The sequence below is a fragment of the Podarcis vaucheri genome (assembly GCF_965113315.1).
Source record: "Podarcis vaucheri genome assembly, chromosome: 9".
NCBI lineage: Eukaryota > Metazoa > Chordata > Lepidosauria > Squamata > Lacertidae > Podarcis > Podarcis vaucheri.
Genome location: NC_138767.1, coordinates 5,311,992 through 5,333,410, shown reverse-complemented (window position 1 = coordinate 5,333,410; position 21,419 = coordinate 5,311,992). Strand labels below are relative to the sequence as shown.

Genomic DNA, 21,419 nt, shown 5'->3' with positions numbered 1-21,419 from the left:
GGTGTGGTTTCCGCAGCTTCCGATTGGCTGCAGGGCGCTCCTGTGGCCAATCGGAAGCCACGTCTTGGTTTCCGAACAGTTCTGGAAGTCGAACGGACTCCTGAAACGCATTCTGTTCGAGAAGCAAGGTATGACTGTACTGTCAAAATAATTCAGCATCCAGGATTCACAATTGCTACAGACAGGCGGCGGCGGGGAATATTAAGTGGTCCACCAAGACCCTCAGCAATTTCCAAGTGGTCCATGGGGAAAAAAATGGGGAACCACTGGTTCTGCTTCTGGGAAGGATTTCAGGCTAGGAAAGACCTCTGCCTGAAGCCTTGGAGCTTTCCAGTTGCTGCTCTGGGCTAGTTCCTAGTCTTGTAAGCTTGACTTTGATAAGCTCCCCCTGTTCTTATAAAATGCTAAGTGTAGCAAGGGGCTTAAAGAGAGGTGTTCTCAGAGACTGTTCTCCACCTCTAAAACTCTTTTCATCCTCCAAGCCTTTTCTGGAAGCAAAGTACAGTGGAACCTCGGTTCTCGAACATCTCCGTTGACGAACAATTTGGAAAACCCAGAAGTAATTGCTTCCGTTTTCGAGCGCGCCTAGGATCTTGAATGGCTTTCCGAGGCGCGTTTCTCCATGTTTTCAATGGATTTTGCCAACCGTCCTTTGATCCTCAGGTTTCGAACATTTCGGAAGTCGAACGGTCTTCCAGAACGGATTACGTTTGAAAGCTGAGGTTCCACTGTATATATAATGGCTGCCTTTCAGTGTATTTTTAGGATGCTTTTCATTTCAGTAATTTTACATCGTTCATCTGCACCATGGGCCCAAGTAATGAAGGGAGATTTCAAAACGATGCTTAAAATAGTGGGAAGAGCTCTGTGGCCTTTTGCAGCTGGGCGTTTCCAGCTGAGAGCCTGACCTCTTTTCAATACAGCTAGCTAATTCGGCATGGTTACCCAACAGCACAAGCCCTGCCCAGGCTTCGCTAGTACCTCTTGAGTCTGACCTCACTGAACTAGCAGTAGGGGAAGTACTGAACCACCCCTACCAGTCTTGCTTCACCCAGGGCAATTGCCCGTGATGGCAGGCTCTCACAATTCTACATGAAAAAACTACATTGTTGGCATCTGTCTGTCTCAAGAGACAATGGAGTGCTCCACCGGAGGTGAAGTCAAACCACTGCATTAGCAGCACTGAAGTGTCCTCCATGGGGCACAGGCCTGGGCAGTGTGGATGGAGGTCTTGAGCTGCCCAGATGGCAAGACCCCACTCTGGCCTCACTGATATGGTTTGAAAAAAACCAGAGCAATACGCTTGGCACCAGCTTGGCTGCAGGGGTTGCGTACAACTGCTTTAGGGACTCCAGATTTGTGTAGGGTCTACTCCCTAGCCTTCTCTTCTCCCAAAGATAACCTGAAAGGCAGTGGAAGTTTAGGATTAGAGTTTTTCATTCTCCTAGATGGGTTGACAAGACCCATCTGCTCCTCACCTCCCTCTGCAGCGTGTTGTGCAGAAACCACTTTCTTGACCATTGGACCCATTCCCAGGGTGTGGCTGCTGTCACAGCTTCTAGGAGCCACAGGTGAGAGCTAAGTGCAGGGTAGGGATTCAAGGTGGACAAACTACCCCAGAAGGAGGATGACATATCCCCCACCAGAGGAACTACCGTCCTCTAACACCCCACACACTACAAAAGTAGTCCTAAACAGTAAATAAAACATCAAAAACAACCAAACTGAACAATTTCCACATAACTCACAATAAAGACACAAAAGCAACAATAGCAGCAACCCCTACTCCCCAGACAAAACCCACAAACACCCCAGCAACTGGTGGGAAGTGAGAAAAATAGACGCCCCTAAGCAATACAGACTGCAGATCAATCCACTCAGCATAATTTCTATATCCTTTGCTCTTTAGGTTCAGTTCTTTTTCTGGACCTTGGAGGAGTTGGTAGACCCTTGAGTTATTTACAGCTGCTGTTAATCTCAAGCAGACATATACCGTATTTTTTGCACCACAACACTCACTTTTTTCCTCCTAGAAAGTAAGGGGAAATGTGCGTGTTATGGAGCGAATGCCTACGGATGGTGGGGGGATCTGCTGCAGTCGTGAGCAGAGGATCCATGGTTCCCCTTACTTCCCTCCTCCGTGGCTCGCTTTGAAACAGCAAAGCAGGAGAAGAGCTGCTGAGTCAGGAGGAGAGGGACAGAGAGCCTGCTTGCTTTAAAGGAGCAAAGCGGGAGAGGAGAGGAGCCTTCTCCTCTTATACCCCTCTTCTGCATTATTAACAGCACCCTTCTCAACCCACCCCATGCGTGTCCCTTGTCCCTTGAGTGCTTTTCCTTCCCTCCCCACTTAAAACGTGATTACAAAGCACAGATCCACATGGATCCTCAGGATTTTTGCACTCGGTCACCCCAAATTCACCATCAGATCACATAGCATGTCCATGGCTACAGCTTGCACCAAAAAAAATCACGCACCCACTGTTGCCTGGGGCCGCAGTGGTGCAAAAACGTTGTTACAAAGCATGAATCCACATGGATCCTCAGGATTTTTGCATTGGGCTACCCCAAACTCACCGTCAGATCACATGTCTGTGGCCACAGCATGAACCACAAAAATCATACATCCACTGTTTCGTTTAGAATATTTCCCCCCCTTGTTTTCCTCCTCTAAAAACTATGTGTGTGTTATGGTCGGGTGCGTGTTATAGAGCGAAAAATATGGTAGTCCTCTGTACTGTGGCACACATGAATCTGATGGATTTGGGAGACCTGCTGACCTTACATGGCTGGTGCTGTGGGTTTCGCTCTGTTCTGCTGTTGTTTCATTATAATTGGTCGGTGTGGAGTATCAGCCCTGCAGCTGGTGGGGGAAGCGGAGATTCATTAACCTCCAACTCAGACACAGGGTAAAACATTCGTGCAACTTACATTTAAATTTTGTGGCCTGCTTTTTTAATTATTTCTAAAGCATCCCCCAAATTCACAAAATGCAACCATTTAATTATAAAACCGTGCAATTAAAATTAAAACCACAAAACTCATGGAGCCGGGTGGAGAATATAGGTGGAAGCGGGCCAGAGAAGTAGGAAACAGGTTGGGAAACAATTTGAAAATGCTGAACTGAACAAAAACAATGCAGGAACCAGCCATGTGATGGGGGAAGGCGCTTGGCTATCTGGCTCTGCAGATTTCCTTACGCCAGCTAATTTCTTACATGCTCATAATAGGGGTTTTTTGGAGGTTGTGTGTGATGGATCAGTGAAGTTGCTGTGGAAACAGGCATGCAATGAACACCTTTTCCACCGTCATCCCAAAGCAGAAGAGTTATGAGACCTACCTACCTTACATTGGGCAGATTTGTGATGCTTTAGTACATACGTTTGCTCATTTAGTTCTTCTGGCTGTATTGTTACTTGTGAGTTGCCTAGAGAGAACTTCTTTCTATACAATCAAGGGATTCCAGGTTGACTCAGCCCTCATCTCCTTTCTGAGTTGTAGGTCACTTAATCAGGCCTGTTTTCTCTCAATGAAACATTGAGTTTTTTCTTTGTGAAAGGACCACTTTGTTTCCTGTTCACACGATTGTGAGTCTCAATATGGGAGGAAGGTGTGCGGTGAGAGCCCTGGTCGCAGCAGAGGTTTGCAACCCTTGCTGAACTATCCATCGCCTTCAACTCAGCCCTCGCATCTAGTATATATTTTGGAAAGGAACAGGTTTTCATCTGCTTGGATGTACAGTGGTACCTCGGGTTACATATGCTTCAGGTTACACACACTTCAGGTTACAGACTCTGCTAACCCAGAAATAGTACCTTGGGTTAGGAACTTTTCTTCAGGATGAGAACAGAAATTGTGCTCCGGCGGCGCAGAGGCAGCAGGAGGCCCCATGAGCTAAAGTGGTGCTTCAGGTTAAGAACAGTTTCAGGTTAAGAACGGACCTCCAGAACCAATTAAGTACTTAACCCGAGGTACCACTGTAATCAGATGCCATTTTGAATCAAGATGGCAGAAGAACGGACCTTTCAAAACTTCCCTTATTGTAACCCCTGGTTTCAAAACTGAACTGATACTTTGGTTTCTTAGGATTTCTGGGCAGTGCCAGGTATGCGGCTGTTAGCGTCCAGACAAATCTCCACATGAAGGCAACAAAGGGATGCTTATCTCACTGTGCCTTGTGCATCGGTCCTAATAGGCGATGCCTCTTGAACAGCCTGTCCAGCTCAGGTTGTAAATCTATAACACAAATGGACCGCGCTGTGTACTTGTTTTGAATTCACTACAACTCCCATGAGTCTGCCTGCCCTAACTCAGGACCAGAGTCGTGGTGGCAGCAGGTCTGATCCTGCACCCCATGTTTTGCCACATCCTGTTAAATATATATATATAGCAGTATTGCTTAAGCTTTCTTTAACTGCTAGTCTTGAATTATTCTCTTTCTGGGCACAGAGTGCCAGCCGCCGCTCTTGTTTCCTTGCAACTGTGTGAAAATCCCATGAACGCCTGTGACCCTTGAATATGTCAGGCTGCCGTATTAACATCTCTCCATTTATTCAACAGCAACTGCTCCGAGAGATGCAGCAGATGGCCAGTCGCCCTTTTGCGTCCATCAACGTTGCCTTAGAAACGGACGAGGAGCCACCCGACCTCATTGGAGGCAGTGTAAAGGTGAGGGACCACCCTGTAGGAGCACTGTTCCCGTAGTTAATATTCACAGATGCTGTGCTGCTTGACCGGCTTTTGCGAGAGGGAGGCGGAGGAGAGGAGAGGAAGGCAATATTAGAAGTCTAGCCACAAAGAAGCCGTAAACATTCGAAACCCAGCAGCTTTGTTTTTGATCTAATTTTCTTTCTCCAGGCTGCTCGTTTGCATCTTTCAGGTTACGTTGGTTTAAATAAAAGTTGCAGCTCTTTTTAAAAAGATTTTTTATGCCTTGTAATCAAGAAGGATACAGTTTAATATGCCAGAACAGTTGGTTGGAAATAGCTGTAGGTGCTGCTGAAAAAGCCTTCTTTGCACGGTCTTTCAAAGGAAGGGGGGAGGCTAATTGGCTAAGTATTAAGAAAGTCTTTCGGGTACAACTGGTTACAACGGGGGGGCGGGGCGTCTACACTCGGCAGCAGGTGATCTGGAAAGCCAGCCTGGCAACAGGTGCTGTGGGCAGAGGGAGTGCCACTGCCAGACAAACTGCTTCTAGCCCCAGCATGGTGTCCTGTGGCTGAGAGTTGGGGAAATAACTTGGATAACTGCCCAGAAACCAAGGAATCTGTTGCATGTTACAACACTGCTGCCTCTGCAACAAGAGGGAGGAGGAAATGTGTGTACAGTGGACACTTGGGTTCTGAACGTGATCCATGCAGGAAGAATACAAAGTAAAAGTAAATAATAGAGAGAGAAAAGGTGGTATAATTAAGAGTGAAATGTAATGAATGTGAGTGGGACTGACACCGAGATCACCTGTATGCACTTAGTATAGCTCACCTGGTAGAGCATAAGACTCTTAATCTCAGGGTCATGGGTTTGAGTCCCACGTCGGGCAAAAGATTCCTGGATTGCAGAGGGTTGGACTAGATGACCTGAGTGGTCCCTTCTGACTCAACAATTCTATGATTTGGAACATAATTCTGCTCATGCACATCCTCTTCATGGATGGGTTCACAGTGCTGCAACCAGTCCAAGCTGCTGGGGGGCCACTCCCTACCTCACTGGAAAGGCAGAGGGATAGGTGGAGAAAGTGGAAATACCACCTTAGGAATGAGTGGTGGTGAGATGGCTCTTCCAGTTGACACCCCCCTCTCCAACACCCCCCCCCCCCGCTTTGAGGGAAGCATAGCCTGTCAGGAGTTTGGCCTATACTCAAGTAGGACTCTGGCAGAGACACATGGCCGACTGGCATGTTCTCCCCCTCCTGGTCGATCGTTCGGGAGCTTCAAAAGCTTTCTTCTGCCCGAACATCACAGCAACTGATGCCAACTGACACCGGCACACTTAGGGATCTGCAGGGTTTGTGCACATCATGCATGACAGACCTCAGCAACTCAGCATTTTGGCTAATCTACTTTATTTACGTATAAACACACACGGAGCACTGCAACATGGCTCCCTCTCTAGCACCAGACAGCAAAGAGAAAAAGAACGAAGGACAATAGTCCCACTCCACGGAACACAGTAACACAAACATCATGTCTCTGTCACTTCCCACTCTGTGGAGTCAAAACATACACTGTCATGTGAAAGACGACAATCCCATGACTGCAACCGTGGAGCAGGAATTCTAACATAGCCTTGTTCCCAGTTCCAATGTCTCTGCTGTGGGATAGTATCCACTGCCCTTTGGGTTGTGAACCAGTGACTTCCCTGCCTGATTTGTAGGGGTGCATCATAGCACAGGCAAGGAGAGTGGGCTTTCTGAGGTGCAGCCAGTTAAGGAAGGGCTTTGGCTCAGTTGACAGAGCAAATGCTCTGCCTTCCAGGGCTGGGCGATGCCAGCTTTTTAACATCCTGATGCATCACCAGCTAAACATCGTGATATAGTGACACATTGCAATGTTGAAGGGGAAGGAGCATCATTTGGCCCTGGCCCCGCGTGACACCGGGGTGAAGCCAAATGGCCTCTGTCGGCTCTCCCCACAACCAGCACGGAGGGAGAGGCATCGGCCCTGGTCCCCCGCAAGGCATTACAGTGAAGCCAAACCGCTGCTGCAGTGCCCGGCGCAGGGAGGAAGGAGGCAGCCAGAGAAGGTAAGGCAAGACACTGGGTGTCAGGCAAGCCTCACCCACAATGTAGAATCATAGAGTTGGAAGAGACCACAAGGGCCATCGAGTCCAACCCCCTGCCAAGCAGGAAACACCATGAGAGCACTCCTGACATATGGTTGTCAAGCCTCTGCTTAAAGACCTCCAAAGTAGGAGACTCCACCACACTCCTTGGCAGCAAATTCCACTGTCAAACAGCTCTTACTGTCAGGAAGTTCTTCCTAATGTTTAGGTGGAATCTTCTTTCTTGTAGTTTGGATCCATTGCTCCGTGTCCGCTTCTCTGGAGCAGCAGAAAAACAACCTTTCTCCCTCCTCCTCTATGTGACATCCTTTTATATATTTGAACATGGCTATCCTATCACCCCTTAACCTCCTCTTCTCCCGGCTAAACATGCCCAGCTCCCTTAGCCGTTCCTCATAAGGCATCGTTTCCAGGCCTTTGACCATTTTGGTTGCCCTCCTCTGGACACGTTCCAGTTTGTCAGTGTCCTTCTTGAATTGTGGTGCCCAGAACTGGACACAGCACTCCAGGTGAGGTCTGACCAGAGCAGACCTCACCTGCCAGGTGAAGGCGCCATTGTGCTCTGCCCTCAACCCAGGCCTGGACCACGTATCAATGCAAGTACCCCAGGTTCAGTTCCTGGCAGCTCCCGGTAGGGCTGGGAATATTCTCTGGCAGTGTCTCTCCAGGCTCTCCGGCAGCTAGTTGGGCCAGGGATCTGCTTCCGCAGCCGTCCTCCATCCTCCCTCTTTGCTTCCTCTCGCCCCTCCTGCTTCTGCCGCTTTGCTCCTTCAGCTCCTCCTGGGAGACGATTTGACAAGCTGCCACTTTTTCGTCTGCGCCCTTTTCTCCCCCAGCTGGGGAGCCGTGAGAACTTGGCATATGTTCGCCATCAGTATGGGAACAGACAGCCCTTGTTCTGAATGCGGAGCGGGGTTAGGGAGTTCATGGATGTACAAGCTATCGAAACCCTCTTAACTTTTGTGTATGCATGTGTGAGAGTGTAGAATCTGTGACTTAAACTGAAGTGGCATGACTGCAGGGGGCGCGGGGATGGTTTGCCCGTCGCTTTCCGGCACAGGAAACAAAAAAGGACCTAATTTGTCTCTCTGCAAGCTGCCCCCTCCTGCTTCCTTTTCCTTGCTCTGCTTATTTTGTAAGCAGAAGACACTCAGGTGTGCAAGTGCTCCTGTAACACCTCTGAGTATAATCCCTGGATGGTGTAGATCAGGTGCAAATTGCTAATGTGGTTTAGTCGGGACCCTGACCCTATTCCATACTATACAGGGAGGTGGGGAGAAGGATTGGCCATTTGGGGTGTCTGGCTCAGGTGCCAGAAACTCTTGGGCTGCGCCCACACAACAGTTTTAATTCCCAGTTATCTGTGTGTAGGGATGGACACACCCACAAGGGCTGCGTTATGTGAATATTGTACAAATGGTCACGGGCACCACTTTGTTAGAAAATTAGGCAGATTTTTATCCTACCTCAATTTCACGCTCTTGGGAATTGCAAGGAGAGGAGCAGCTTCCACAAGCACGTTCCTCACTAATTTTTACATGGTCCTTTTATGGCACTGTGCAATGGCGTGCCCCAGTGGGCACTGTGAGGCAGAGGGGAGACCAGAGCCTTATTTACTGCATTGTAAGAACAGCAGTCAAGGAAGAGGATCTGCTCCGCCCCCTTCAGGCCAAAGGGAAGAATCTCTGGGATGCATCCCTTCTGGACAAGTGGCCAAGGGAGCCACCCACTCCCCACCTGCTCCTTTGGCAGCTCTGTGGCCTACTGCTGTGGCTGGTGGGAATTGTGGCCCTCAGATATTTTGGGGCAGCATTCCCACCCTGCCTCTGGAGTAACAGATTGGGGGGGAAAGGAGCCTGGTGCCACCCCAGTGTTTGCCAGTTCTTCTCAGCAGGCCTCCCACCCCAGACTGTTCCTTGCTTCCTTGCCACCCAGTTGTTCTGGCAGGGCTGGATCCTGTGGGGAACTGGAGTTCGGAGCACCCCAGAGCTTTGTCTGCATGGAGATGGTGGCTGTGCAGGCAAACGCCACGTGCGAATTGGCCCTCGACTGCTTAACTTACTAGCAGCCCACCAAATAGTAGGAAATGGGTCATTTTAGTCAGCAAGGGTCTCTCACTTTCCTTTTGTGCCTGGCCAACTGGCAGGTCAGATTAAGCTAATTGCATCCTAGGCGAACGTCTTGCAGCTGGACTCATTTTGGAACAGTAGTCTCAATTAGTATATTTCCTGCAGTGCATAAGAAGGAAAAGAGAGAGCGATTTACCCAGTAGGAATGACGTCTTTCTAAGCCAACGCGTGACTAGCAGCCTAAAGGAGTGGTTCCCCCCCTTCCCAACCACCCCCCTCTTTTATATTCCAGCTAGCCGGTGGGCAGCCATTTTGGTTTTGCATCTGGTAGCCCTTTGCTTCACTAGGGCCAGTGTGGCATGTTGACCCTCTAAGGCTTATCAGCTTGTTTTGTCATTAGATACCTGTGAAATACAGCTCTCTCTTTTTGGCAGAGTTGCTCCGAATCAGATTTAGAGCTGAGCTTTCTTCATCCACTTATTCCGAGAAGAATATTGCTTTGAAGTAGCTTTTATAATCGGCAGGTGTGAATGATCTAAGATTAGCAAAGCTTGTAAGCTGCTTGGCAATTTAACATTCTGTACTGAGGAAATAAAACCAGATTTCCGGCGCAATCTATCTAGTAGCGTGTAGGTCCTCATGTAATCTTGGAGCTGGGTATAACCAGGAGGTCACCTGGCAGTATGACCCACTGCTGCAAAACAAGACCCTCCCAATGTCTGTATCTGAGCACCATGCACTTTTAGCAAAGCCAATGAGGTCCACGGCCTCAGGGCGTGTGGGTAGCAGATCGCTCCAAGTAATCCAAGCGGAGACAGAAGAGCACACCGTTGTGGGTCCCTGCCAAACTCTCCCCCCCCCAAATCCCACCTCTTCTCTGTCCTGTACTGGCTTTCTGTCCCTGCCCACCAGCCAGTTCAGGTCCTTTCTTTCAGCTGGTCTCTGTCTTCATCAGCTCTCCTCTTCTTCTCATTAATTTTGCTGGGAGCAGCCTCAGCAGCTGATGATCCTTCTCTCACTTTTGCTTCTCCTCCTGTGTTGATCTTGATGGACCAAAACTAGACGTGACTATTAAAAAAACCCATACACACACAAGAGAACATACCATACCAGAGGGATGGTTTTGGGCTTATTAAACCTTTCCCCCTTTTGTCTTCATTCTATTAAAAATTCTACTTCCCCTCAAGCAGTTCTTCTCAACCCCCCACCCCATAAAGGAAGATACAGCAGTGCTTGTATTGTTGCCCCTGAAGAGGGAGGCTGGGAGTGTAATATCCATTGGTCCGGTCACCCTTAATAAAGGTACTATCTGGGGATTGTGGTCCCCCCCCCAAAACGGCTAACATTCAGATTCCTGTGTTTATTGCACATGCATCACGTCCAGTGTGTCATTCGCAGAATCACACCACCTCCGAGTTTTCAGTGTTTGGTTTGGGGCAGCATTATGAATTGGGTGAATTAGATTCGCCTTGATTTCTGCTTTTTGTAATCTTCCTTTATGAATGCTTCGGTAGGAGGGGAGTGCTGTCTTGAGGATTTCGCAAGGGTTTTCAAAAGATGAGCTGATGATGCAATCTCCCCATCTCTGGAGATCCCCTGGACTCCTTCGCCATCTCCAAACTTGTGGCAGCAGGGTGTCTCTCTACAGTTTCTCCTCCTCTTCTTCCCTTCCTCTCCCTCCTTCCCTCCATCTTTCCAGTGCCTAGCATGCTGCAATGGTCGCATCCCTGGTAATGGAAGCTCTGGCAAATCTACTTCTCCAGGGTTCTTACATCCTGAGGAAGGGAGGGGGAAACAGAGGGGACTGGAAACCTTGCTGCTAAGCTGCAAATTTCGAAGGGGGGGGGGAGATCTGGAGATCTAGCTGGTAGACAGAAGGGATGGCGGCGACCGGATCCTGCTTCAAGGCAGTATGAGCCAAGGCTCAAATTTGGATGTGTCTGGGGCTCACCTCTGACGAAGCACTTCAGACTGGGGGGAGAGTAGCCTTCTGAACTTACGAGTCCTCCCCTTTAATAAACAAAAGCACCCCTTCCTCTGCAGCTGCCCGCATAATCTCCAGCTCTTTGCGGTGGCCAACATGCCTCTAAGTCAGGTCCTTAGTAGACATGACTTTACAACATGCCTCTAAGGCTACCAGTTCCCTCGATGCAAGCCGTGTCGGTGGGCAGGTGTGGAGCAGATTCTAATGTGCAGGGACATCAGAGCAAAAGGAGGCAAACTGTTCTTGGCTTCTGTGTTCCACTTGGTGCCTCTGCTGACATCACCTTGCTTTTTAATTCATGGAAAGGAACACGCTGCCCTTTGAACACCTGGCAGGGGGACGCTGTTGCCCACCGCAAAGAGCTGGAGATTATGCGGGCAGCTGAGGTGTGCAAAACGGATTAGCTCCGCTAAAATTTCACTTTATTCTAAAAAGGCTCCTTGGATACAGAAGCGGCAGGAGGAAACAAACCTTTGTTGTTTAATGAATTATTTCTAGCTAGCTTAGCAAGGCATGGAGTTAGACAGCTTTTGCAAACCTGGGACCAACTTTTCCTGGTAGGTGCAGCAGAGCGGTGGCTGTGATGACCTCTGGGTGATTCTGCTCGTAGGGTTTCAAAGGGTGGGGCCGGGATTTCAGCTCGTGCATTTTCTACGCTCACAAGTGGGGCAGGGCTGTGAAGGAGAGTCTCTACCCCCATTGTTCAGCCCAGACACTGAGGTCCAGCTCTGAGGGCCTTCTGGCGGTTCCCTTGCTGCAAGAAGCCAAGTTACAGGGAACCAGGCAGAGGGCCTTCTCTGTAGTGGCACCCACCCTGTGGAACGCCCTCCCACTAAGAGACAAAGAGACAAACAACTACCAGACTTTTAGAAAACATCTGAAGGCATCCCTGTTTAGGGAAGCTTTTAATGTTTGACGGACTATTGTATTTTAATATTTTGTTGGAAGCCGCCCAGAGTGGCTGGGGAAACTCAGCCAGATGGGCGGGGTATAAATAATAATAATAATAATAATAATAATAATAATAATAATAATAATAATAATAATAATAAATTAATAATAATATGTTGTTGTTGTTGTTACTGCATGGGGGGATTTAATGGACATGGTTGGAGAAGAAGTGTGTGGAAGATTTTTCCCCCTGGGTTCATGTTCAGTGGTCATTCTGTATTTTTATTTTTTTAAGTATTTGGCCCTGCCTATCACCATTAATTGGATTTGAAAAAGGATAACCCAATTCACTTATTCATCTGGTGTTTCGCAATACTTAATTAGGACTGATTATCGCTCTCAGAACGAGTATGGGGAATCTGTTTTTTGTTGTTGGCGTCTATTTTTATAAAGAATGTGTTTATCAATCCCTAGACCTTGTGACTTGGTGAATTTATGTGAAGAAAAGTAATGGGGCAGAATGGAAAGTTCCCCCCGAGGTATCTCAGCACACTTCCACGGCATCTTGCGAAATGACACCCCAAAGGAGGGGGCGGGGGAGTGTCAGACAGGCCACCTAAGTTTAGTAGGAAGCTTGGTCTGGGCAGAGATCCAAGAAACCTGTTCTGTCGCTGTGGGAGCTGGGCTATCTAGCTAGGCTTCCTGTTCCTGGGAGAGGGAGTTGGAGCAAAGGCTCTTGGACCACACTAACAGCCTCTTGGGTCCGGAAGCGGGAGGCCTTCTTCAGCTCTGCGACGTTAGCCATTCCGTTGAGAAGAGTAGGTACCTTCAGGTTGGGCATGGGAAGATGAACTCCATGGAGTTCCCCTTCAGTTGTGACTCACCTGATGAGATGCACATTAAGAAAACAAGAGCCTAAGGAGAGATTGGTGGATCAGGCCAATGTCCCACCTAGTCCAGCATCCTGTTCCCACAGTGGCCAACCAGATGCCTATGGGAAACCTGCAAACAGGTCCCAAGCCCTCTGAGTGAATGTAGTGCATTTCTCATTTCCTTTGCAGAAACAGGGATTCATACATTACCTGGGGATTAGGGATGCGGTGGGGGTTGCATGTTCTTTTAGTAGGGAAGGCTTGCCCTTAAGTATTTTCATCTTCGTTCTCTACTACAAGGAATGCACCTATACCAAAGTAGCCTAAAAAATAAACACGCTATCGTAACTCTGTCCTGGCTTAATATCAATCTAAATGTTAATGAAGATCACGGACCTGCACATCCTATAAGTTGCTTGCTTGAAGAGCTGGACCATTGGTTTTCACTCCTTTTCCTGAAACCAGTGTCCTTCAGCCTTAGCTCCTCAGATGCTGTTGGACTACAACTTCCATCGTCCATGACCATTGGCTACGTTGGCTGGGGATGGTGGGAGTTGTAGTCCATCATCATCTGAAGAACCAAGGTGGAAGAACACTAATCTAAACCGTGGTGTGGAATGCCTGCTCCGCTCCCATTTGGTCTGTGAGACCCTTTCAGCCAAGCCATGGCCACCTGCCCTAAACATGTGGTGCTCTACTGAAAGTGGAGTTAGCAGGCTCTGCCAATCAGCTGGTGGGCCTTTGACTGCTTGGTTTTATTTCAAAGGAAAACTGGTTACTTGGTTGGGTGATTGGCACCTAGGGGGCCTGTCCACCTGTTAAAGTTGGCCTGTAGGGGAGGCAAAGATCCAGTCTGCTTGCCGGATTCCAATTCCCCATCCTTCCTCTTCTACACTCTTTATATATACTCGTCTCCTCTTTCTCTTTCCTCTTCTTTCTGTCTATTTCTCTCTCCATGCTGGATGCCACCATGGGCAATGTATTCCTTGGAGTTGCCTGGCACTGCATGCCCATTACTTCTAGTAATTGAGTTCCGGCAGAATATATGGTGCAAGTTTGTTCTCCACTGCTTTTGTAAGAAAAGAATTATTTTGAACTTTAGCAACTCTATAGGGAGTGGAGATTCCAGGGCACAGGCTGCTGTAAATATCAGCCTCCCTGTGGTAGACAGCGAAATGCTTTGCAGGGACTAATCCATCAGTGTGTTTGTTATCCGTTTAATACTAGAGATGCGTAAAGGCACTAATTTTGGTTTTTCTCTCTGTCACTGCCTTGTTAGGCATTTGTTAACTTAATGGTGACTTTGGTTCCTTCTCCCTTTCTTTTAACATCTATAGTTTCTGTTTGGCTCAGAAGTACTGCATTATAATGCCTCACCTAACGAAGAAGGCAATAATTGCTCCGTTTAGGACGTCATAAAAAGAATTTGCTTGAAGCTGAAACTTTATAAGCAACAAAACGTACCAGCCGCTAAGCAGAACAGTGTTTTCCTTTCCTTTCCTTTTGTAATTGCTTCTCTGATAGTTTGCTCACACAAAGACCCAAGTTTTTGAGCCTTGTTCCCAGCTACTTTGCCGTTGAGAACACTCTGCTACTTTTAATAGATGTTGAAATACAGCTCTTTAGTACCTTTTCGATTTAATTACATGCCCCATTAAAATGAGCTGCTGATCTATCAAAGTGAAATATAGATGGAAACACTTCCCGGTTTATTTTCTTACCTTTTCGACCACAGGGTCTTGGAGCCCTGCTAAGTGCATGTTAGACATGTTTCAGGAGCCGCACAGAAGAAACCAGCGTGACATAGCAGAGGGCTAGAGATTTGCGGCATGAGCTTGAGAGAGAAAAATGAATTTCATACTCAGGAATGCCACCTGTGTCTGTGATTTTTGGGAAACCCTGGGGAGCTCCTGCCAGCCACTGTAGGTAATACTGAGCTAGGCAGACCCAATGGTGTGACTCTGTATGAGGCACCTTCCTGTGCTCCCAGGAGTTGCCTTGTACCTGAGGATGGGGAACTTGTCACTCTCCAAGCGTTCGTTCTGCTCCAACTCCCAGAGCCTGTAATTAAGATGCTCTTTTTCGGTATTCCTCTTCCTTCTGCACCCTGCCGTCGCCCTCCTCCCCAGTTATGCAAAGGCACGGATGAACCTTGGCTTCTGCTGTGCCTGCTAAAAAGTATTGGCTGAATTGATTCTGGGAATGTGCGCACACAAACCTGTATTTAACCACGGAGAGATCGCTTAAAGTAAGCTGAGCAAAGATAAATAAATCAGATGCAAGAAAACACAGCTGCTGATTGCTTTCCCTTGACTTTAAAAATAAAAAAGGGATGCTGCCTCTGTTCCAGTCTGTGAGCGCTTCATATGGCCCCTTGCATTGGTTCTGTCCAGGTATAGCATATCATGGAGTTTGTGGCTGCAGATTGGATTGCGGTTTGGTTGAAGATTAGAGGTCAGCTCCTAAGATGGCAAAATCAGATGAAACTGGCATGAAGTAAATTATTCTCTCTTTTCTCCCCCGCAGACTGTCCCCAAACCCATAGCGTTGGAGCCCTGTTTTGGCAACAAAGCTGCTGTTCTTTCGGTATTTGTGAGGTTGCCACGAGGCCTGGGAGGTATCCCTCCACCAGGGCAATCAGGTAAGCAACCACCGTCCTTCCACAACACAGTGCCCTTCTGTTTTTTTGAAGTATGCTGGAAGTTGTCGTCCAGTAATATAGTCGTCCAGTAACCCCTTCCTACAGCCATTCAATGTCTAAGACCACCCGACCCTTTTTCGCTTTCCTTTCCTTGGGGCCACTTTAAATGCAACTCATTCCTTTCAAAGCACCTCCACGTGGACGGCTGCTTGTGCCGATTTGCATGCCCGTGTACGCCTAGTATAACTGCATCTGCTAAAGGCATATAACTGACATGTTGTATGCCCCGGCGCATGGAAGCACGTGCTGCTGTTGGTATAGAGGCACTCATTTCCTGCTTCCTGTCTTGTTGAGAGTGCTTGTTGTCGGCATCCGTCTGTCTCAAAAGACAATGGAGATCACTTCCGTAGGAGTCAAATTGCATCATTAGAAGTAACCTAAGAGACTTCCCTAGGGCACAACGCTGGCAGTGTTTGTGGAGGTTTTGGGCTGCCCAGACCACAAGACTCTCCTCTCAGCCTTGGTCCAAAGGAAAGCAGTTCAATGCGTTTTGCACCAACTTGGCTGTAGGAGTTGTTGAAAGGAGGCGTACAAGGCACCATCCAACCATCTTAGCAGATCCACTCTGGATTTGTGTAGGCTTTACCCGTTAGCCTTTTCTTCTCCCAAAGATACGCCAGTACATTTCCGAGTACGTTTCCGAACACAATTCAAAGTGTTGGTGCTGACCTTTAAAGCCCTAAACGGCCTTGGCCCAGTATACCTGAAGGAGCGTCTCCACCTCCATCGTTCTACCTGGACACTGAGGTCCAGCACCGAGGGCCTTCTGGCGGTTCCCTCACTGCGAGAAGCCAAGTTACAGGGAACCAGGCGGAGGGCCTTCTCGGTAGTGGCGCCCTCCCTGTGGAACACCCTCCCACCAGATGTCAAAGAGAACAACAACTACCAGACTTTTAGAAGACATCTGAAGGCATCCCTGTTTAGGGAAGCTTTTAATGTTTGATGTATCACAGTATTTTAATATTCTTTTGGAAGCCGCCCAGAGTGGCTGGGGAAATCCAGCCAGATGGGCGGGGTATAAATAAATTATTATTATTATTATTATTATTATTATTATTATTATTATTATTATTATTATTATTATATCCTGCAAGGAAATGGGAGATTTAGGATAAGAGTTTTCCTTCTCTTAGATGGGCTATCTTCCCAGGTTGACAAGCCCCACCTGCCCCTCACTTCCCTCAACAGCATACGCAGAAACCGTTGGAAACACAATTAGTCTTGTCTTTTCACTGAAGCCTGTCTATGCATGCAGGGGAAGTCTTAACTGCCCACGGACTGCCTTGCCAGAGTGGTGCATGCTCTGGTTATCTCCCGCTTGGACTACTGCAATGCGCTATATGTGGGGCTACCTTTGAAGGTGACCCGGACACTGCAATTAATCCAGAATGCGGCAGCTAGACTGGTGACTGGGAGTGGCCACCGGGACCACATAACACTGGTCCTGAGAGATCTGCATTGGCTCCCAGTACGTTTCCGAGCACAATTCATAGTGTTGGTGCTGACCTTTAAAGCCCTAAACGGCCTCGGTCCAGTATACCTGAAGGAGCGTCTCCACCCCCATCATTCAGCCCGGACACTGAGGTCCAGCGCCGAGGGCCTTCTGGCGGTTCCCTCCCTGTGAGAAGCAAAGTTACAGGGAACCAGGCAGAGGGCCTACTCGGTAGTGGCGCCCGCCCTGTGGAACGCCCTCCCATCAGATGTCAAGGAAATATGCAGCTATCCTATTTTTAAAAGACATTTGAAGGCAGCACTGTTTAGGAAAGTTTTTAATATTTAATGCTGTATTGTTTTTAACACTCGATTGGGAGCTGCTCAATGTGGCTGGGAAACTCAGCCAGATGGGCGGGGTATAAATAAATTATTATTATTATTATTATTATTATTATTATTATTATTATTATTATTTAATTAACTTCACAAGGGCAGAGTCACCCTGCCTTAAGAGTTGTCTGTAAGCTTTGGGTTGTCTCTGGATGCTAGCGTTGCCATCTTCCACCCCATCTTCTGAATCCTGGCCAAGGGTTGGTCCACCTTCCACTGAGTGTGGAGACCAGTTGCGTCAGAGATGGGTGCAAGGAATCTGGCCAGGGAGCACCAAGAGGCAGAAACCTCCCTGGGTCTCTGGCCAGTCTAAGTTGGATGGGTGTGGAGATGCTAGCTGGGCTCCCCTGTTCTCCCTTCTGCCTGTAACTCCCTGCTCTCCCCCTTCTCCTTCCAGGTCTCGCAGTAGCTAGTGCGTTGGTGGACATTTCACAACAAATGCCTATTGCCTACAAAGAGAAGTCGGGAGCGGTACGAAGTCGCAAACAGCAGCCTCCAGCCCAGCCCGGGACCTGTATTTGATGCATGGACATCTGAACTTCCTCTTTAGGGTTTTAAACACAAGGGATTACCTGGGAGGAGGAGGAGGACAGAGGTGTGGGTTTTTTTGCAAGGTTTGTGTCGCAAAGGACACCTCGAAGCACCGGGCGCAATGTTTCTGGGGAGCATCCAGCCCTTCCTGCTGGCGTTGTCTTAGTTGGCCTTGTTTCGACATCCACTCCGTCTTAGATTTGCCAATCCCGTCGTGCCCGCCTGTCTCCCACATTTTTGCATCTCCCTCCCCTATCCAGCTAAAGGCTGTTGGTTGCGAATCCATTATCCGTCCGCCTCTACCACTGAAGGTTGGCAGTAGGGAAAAGCCACGGGAAGACAAAGAACACTCGGCTTTTTGTATGTGGAAAGCGCTTTGTGGTATTTGATTTTCTTCCCCACACCCCTTTTCTGGTTGTACAAGAAAAGCTGCAGCACTTACAGATAATTTTCTGCCCTCGGCAGTTAAACCCCCAGGATTTAAGGAGAAGCTAACTCAATTTCCTCCAGGAACCCAGTGTTGTAAAAAATTCTATTTATTTCTCTCTTATTTAGAGCTCTGTTCCAAATACAATACCTTCATTGGGGCTGGGGTTATGTTTGCCGCTTTATTTTCATCCACCTGACTGTATTAAATCGAGGGATGCTGTTGAGTATGGCTGGGTGCTACGCACTGCAGCACATTGCCAGGATAAAACAACAACACCTCCCTTTTCTGGGAAGATTAATGTTTTCCACGTAGATCTATGTGGCAGATCTGTGTGCAAGTGTTCCCAAGGTTTTAAATAGAACCAAGGCAGCAAAGGGGAATTAGCATAGCTGGCCTCTTGCGTAACTACATTCCTCAGTTACCCTGGGCAATCCGTGGCCTTTTCCACGCTGTGCCCAGTTAACAGGCGCAGAGCATAAAGACGCTAACCTGTTTCAGGCTGATGGAGCCGTGGTGGTTGTCGGGGGGCCGGGGTGGGGGGCTGGAATGCTTCCTATTTATTGTCATTTCACATCGTGCATCTGCTTCCATTCAAGGCAGATGTTGCATTGGCGTTCCCTCTTTTGGGCGCCACTCCTTTCCCACACCCCTTTTTTATTTTACCTCACTTGAGAACGAACGTGGGGAAAACCACTTTCTGCATTACAGTGGATGTGCTCTGAAGAGTGGTCCCTTCTGTTTGAACAGCTTACATTGCTCGCTCCTCCCCGATACCTATCAATAATCCTGCACACCGGGAAAGTGTACTCCTGCGAAGCATCCCTTAGCCAACCTGGTGCCCTCCATATGTTTGGGACTACAACTCCCATCACGCTGTGCTGGCTGGGGCTGATGGGAGTTGTAGTAAGCATCTGGAGCACCTTTCTCTATCTTGGGTACCCAGATGCTTTTGGCCTACAACTCCCAGCATCCCTGATCACTGGTCCTGTGAGCTAGGGATCATGGGAGTTGTAGGCCAAAAACATCCGGGGGCCCAAGGTTGAGAACCACTGAGCTGGAGGGTGCCAGGTTGACGTAAGGTGCCCCAAGGAGAGGCTGGGAGACCTGAGCGTGGCACTTGGTGGCACCCTTTGAGTGCCTTCTCAAGAAGTCGAGGTGCAGCTTCTCGGTTGGCTCTCGGTTGGCCCAGGGGCTGGACTGCCATTGCAGATTGAGAGCCACTTACATTGCTCTGGCCTTGGTAAATCCTGGCCAGTTAACCAGGTTGCCCGTTGTAAGTTCCAGACAGAAACCAGCAGAAACCTGGGGTTTTATTAGCTTGGCAGCCAGAGAAGCAGGAGCCTTGAGAAGCAAGAAGTGTTGGCTTTGGCACTCTCTCCAAATCGAGCGGGCATTGCAGAGTTGGCATGTGTTCGAAGTTTCTATAACTCAGGTTTTCACTTGCTCTTAACACCTATTGCGTTCCCTCTGAAAATCACTCGCATGTGTGTTCAGAAGGGACCAACCAGGCTTCCAAAACAGGGCAGGGATAGTCAGCGCACCATCCCATTTTGCCCAAACTGTGTCCCACTTACAATGGAACCGCTGGCGGCTGCTTGGCGGTGCATGCCATCCCAGCCCACGCAAGGGGGTCATGGGAGCCAGTCCATTAGCCATAGCAAGAGTCGCGATGCAATTGCACTTTTGCCGCCGATGGAGAGCGTTCCCGTTGCCTATATGCATGCAGAAAGCAGCAGCAAAGGCTCCCGTCCCTGTAGCATTGCTTCCACTCCAGCAGCTGGGAGCTGCTCCTGATGCCACACTTACTGGAGAAGCCCCTGTGCCACCCTCTCATCTGGGCACAACACACTGCTGGATCAAGGCTGCTGTAGCCTAGGAGGAGGCAGCTATGTTTGGCCCTTAAGTGCGGCTGCCGCCCCCAATAGCATTTTTCTGGCAAGTTCTTCCCCTGCACAGATCTGGGGCTTGTGCTCCCAGCATCCAGGTGGGGGACAGTAGCTTGAAACATAAATGCGATATTTTTTTAGTAGTGTCGCATGTTGCAGCTCCTATAGTTACACCTGGAGTAACTGCATCCCTTTCCCCAATCTACCCCCTTTCCCTCTCTTGAATGCAGTAATGTATTACAGCTGTATTTTGAGCGGACTCATGGGGATGGGGAGGGAGCGGAGATGAGAGAGGCAACGATCTAGACTCCTTGGAGGCACATGCATGTGCATTGCGCGACTGGAATTAGCCGCTCATTTCCATCTCGCAATGAACGAACGGTGAGCGACCAAAGCTTTCTTGTTCTGGACTGCCTGGCCAGAAATGTTGTCGTTGTGCATATTAATGAACCTGTACTTCTTGAACCCTACAGAACTGGAACAAACGTACAATTAAAATAGCATCTCTCTCCCTGCCCCTCCCCAATTTGCTTTGTTGAAGCTGCACTTGAATTGACTTGTCCTTGGGGAGAAGTGGAAGGCAGCAAATTACCTCTCAAAGTCCATTTTTGCAGCATTAAGGAGCGTGCCGCCTTGGGGAGGCTGTGTGGGTTTTGTGTGCGGTAGAAAAGAGCCTGAATCTGCCATGGCAAAGGCGTTGACAAGAGTCCGGGATGAACCAAGATCCCTTGCCCACTTCCTGCTAAGCACCCGTCTTTTGGACCTTCCAGTTAGGATCACAGATCTGAAGATCTGGGAGTGGAGGACTTGTTCCCATTCTACTTGCTCCAGTATTATACTACCAGTGTCGCTTCCGTTGAGACACTGAGGAGTTAGGGGAGTGGCGCTAACAAAGTTCTCTCCCATCACCATCGCTCAAGCAGAACTGGGAGTCTCCAAAAAGAACTGCACCACGAAAATCACGGAAAGCCTGCAGAGTTAATCCAACCACTGGACTGCAATGCTCCCAAAATACGAAAGTAAAATTATTTGCCAAAAAAATAAAGTGTGTGCATGTTTCGGGAAGGAGATCTGTTTGAAGAACTTCGGGTCTTAGTTCCATAAACGGCATACAAGTTGATTTAAGGAATAACCTCTTGTGTCAGAGAAGGCCTTCGCGACCCCCATTTTCCATGGACTACCCACCTGCACCGACAGACCAACCTGAAATCGATGGAAGTTGTGCGGGAACACCTTGAAATGAGCAGGCCTTGTACAACTCCCCCAGCTGATTCTGGTGTTTTGTGCCAGCTAAATTCTGCTTTTCAATGGAGGGTTGTTTCCCCTGGGAAGCGGAGGAGTTTGGGATCTTTACAGAGATTCGCCTTTCAAGCCATTATTTCAGAATCTGAATTTTGCGGCTTTTGAAGTTCTGGAGGCAGCTGGAATTGAGATCTCTGTAGGGGGGCACTCTT

General features: G+C 48.6%; 1 protein-coding gene across 1 annotated transcript in view; it reads left to right on the top strand.

The window, feature by feature from the left end:
* Positions 1 to 18,236, top strand: part of ATRN (attractin) — a 167,603-nt gene extending 149,367 nt beyond the window's left edge. The window contains 3 exon segments of the mRNA XM_082236278.1: positions 4,558 to 4,665; positions 15,120 to 15,234; positions 17,516 to 18,236. Coding sequence (XP_082092404.1) covers positions 4,558 to 4,665; positions 15,120 to 15,234; positions 17,516 to 17,640 — 348 coding nt within the window. The 3' untranslated portion in view covers positions 17,641 to 18,236.
* Positions 18,237 to 21,419: the final 3,183 nt, after the last annotated feature.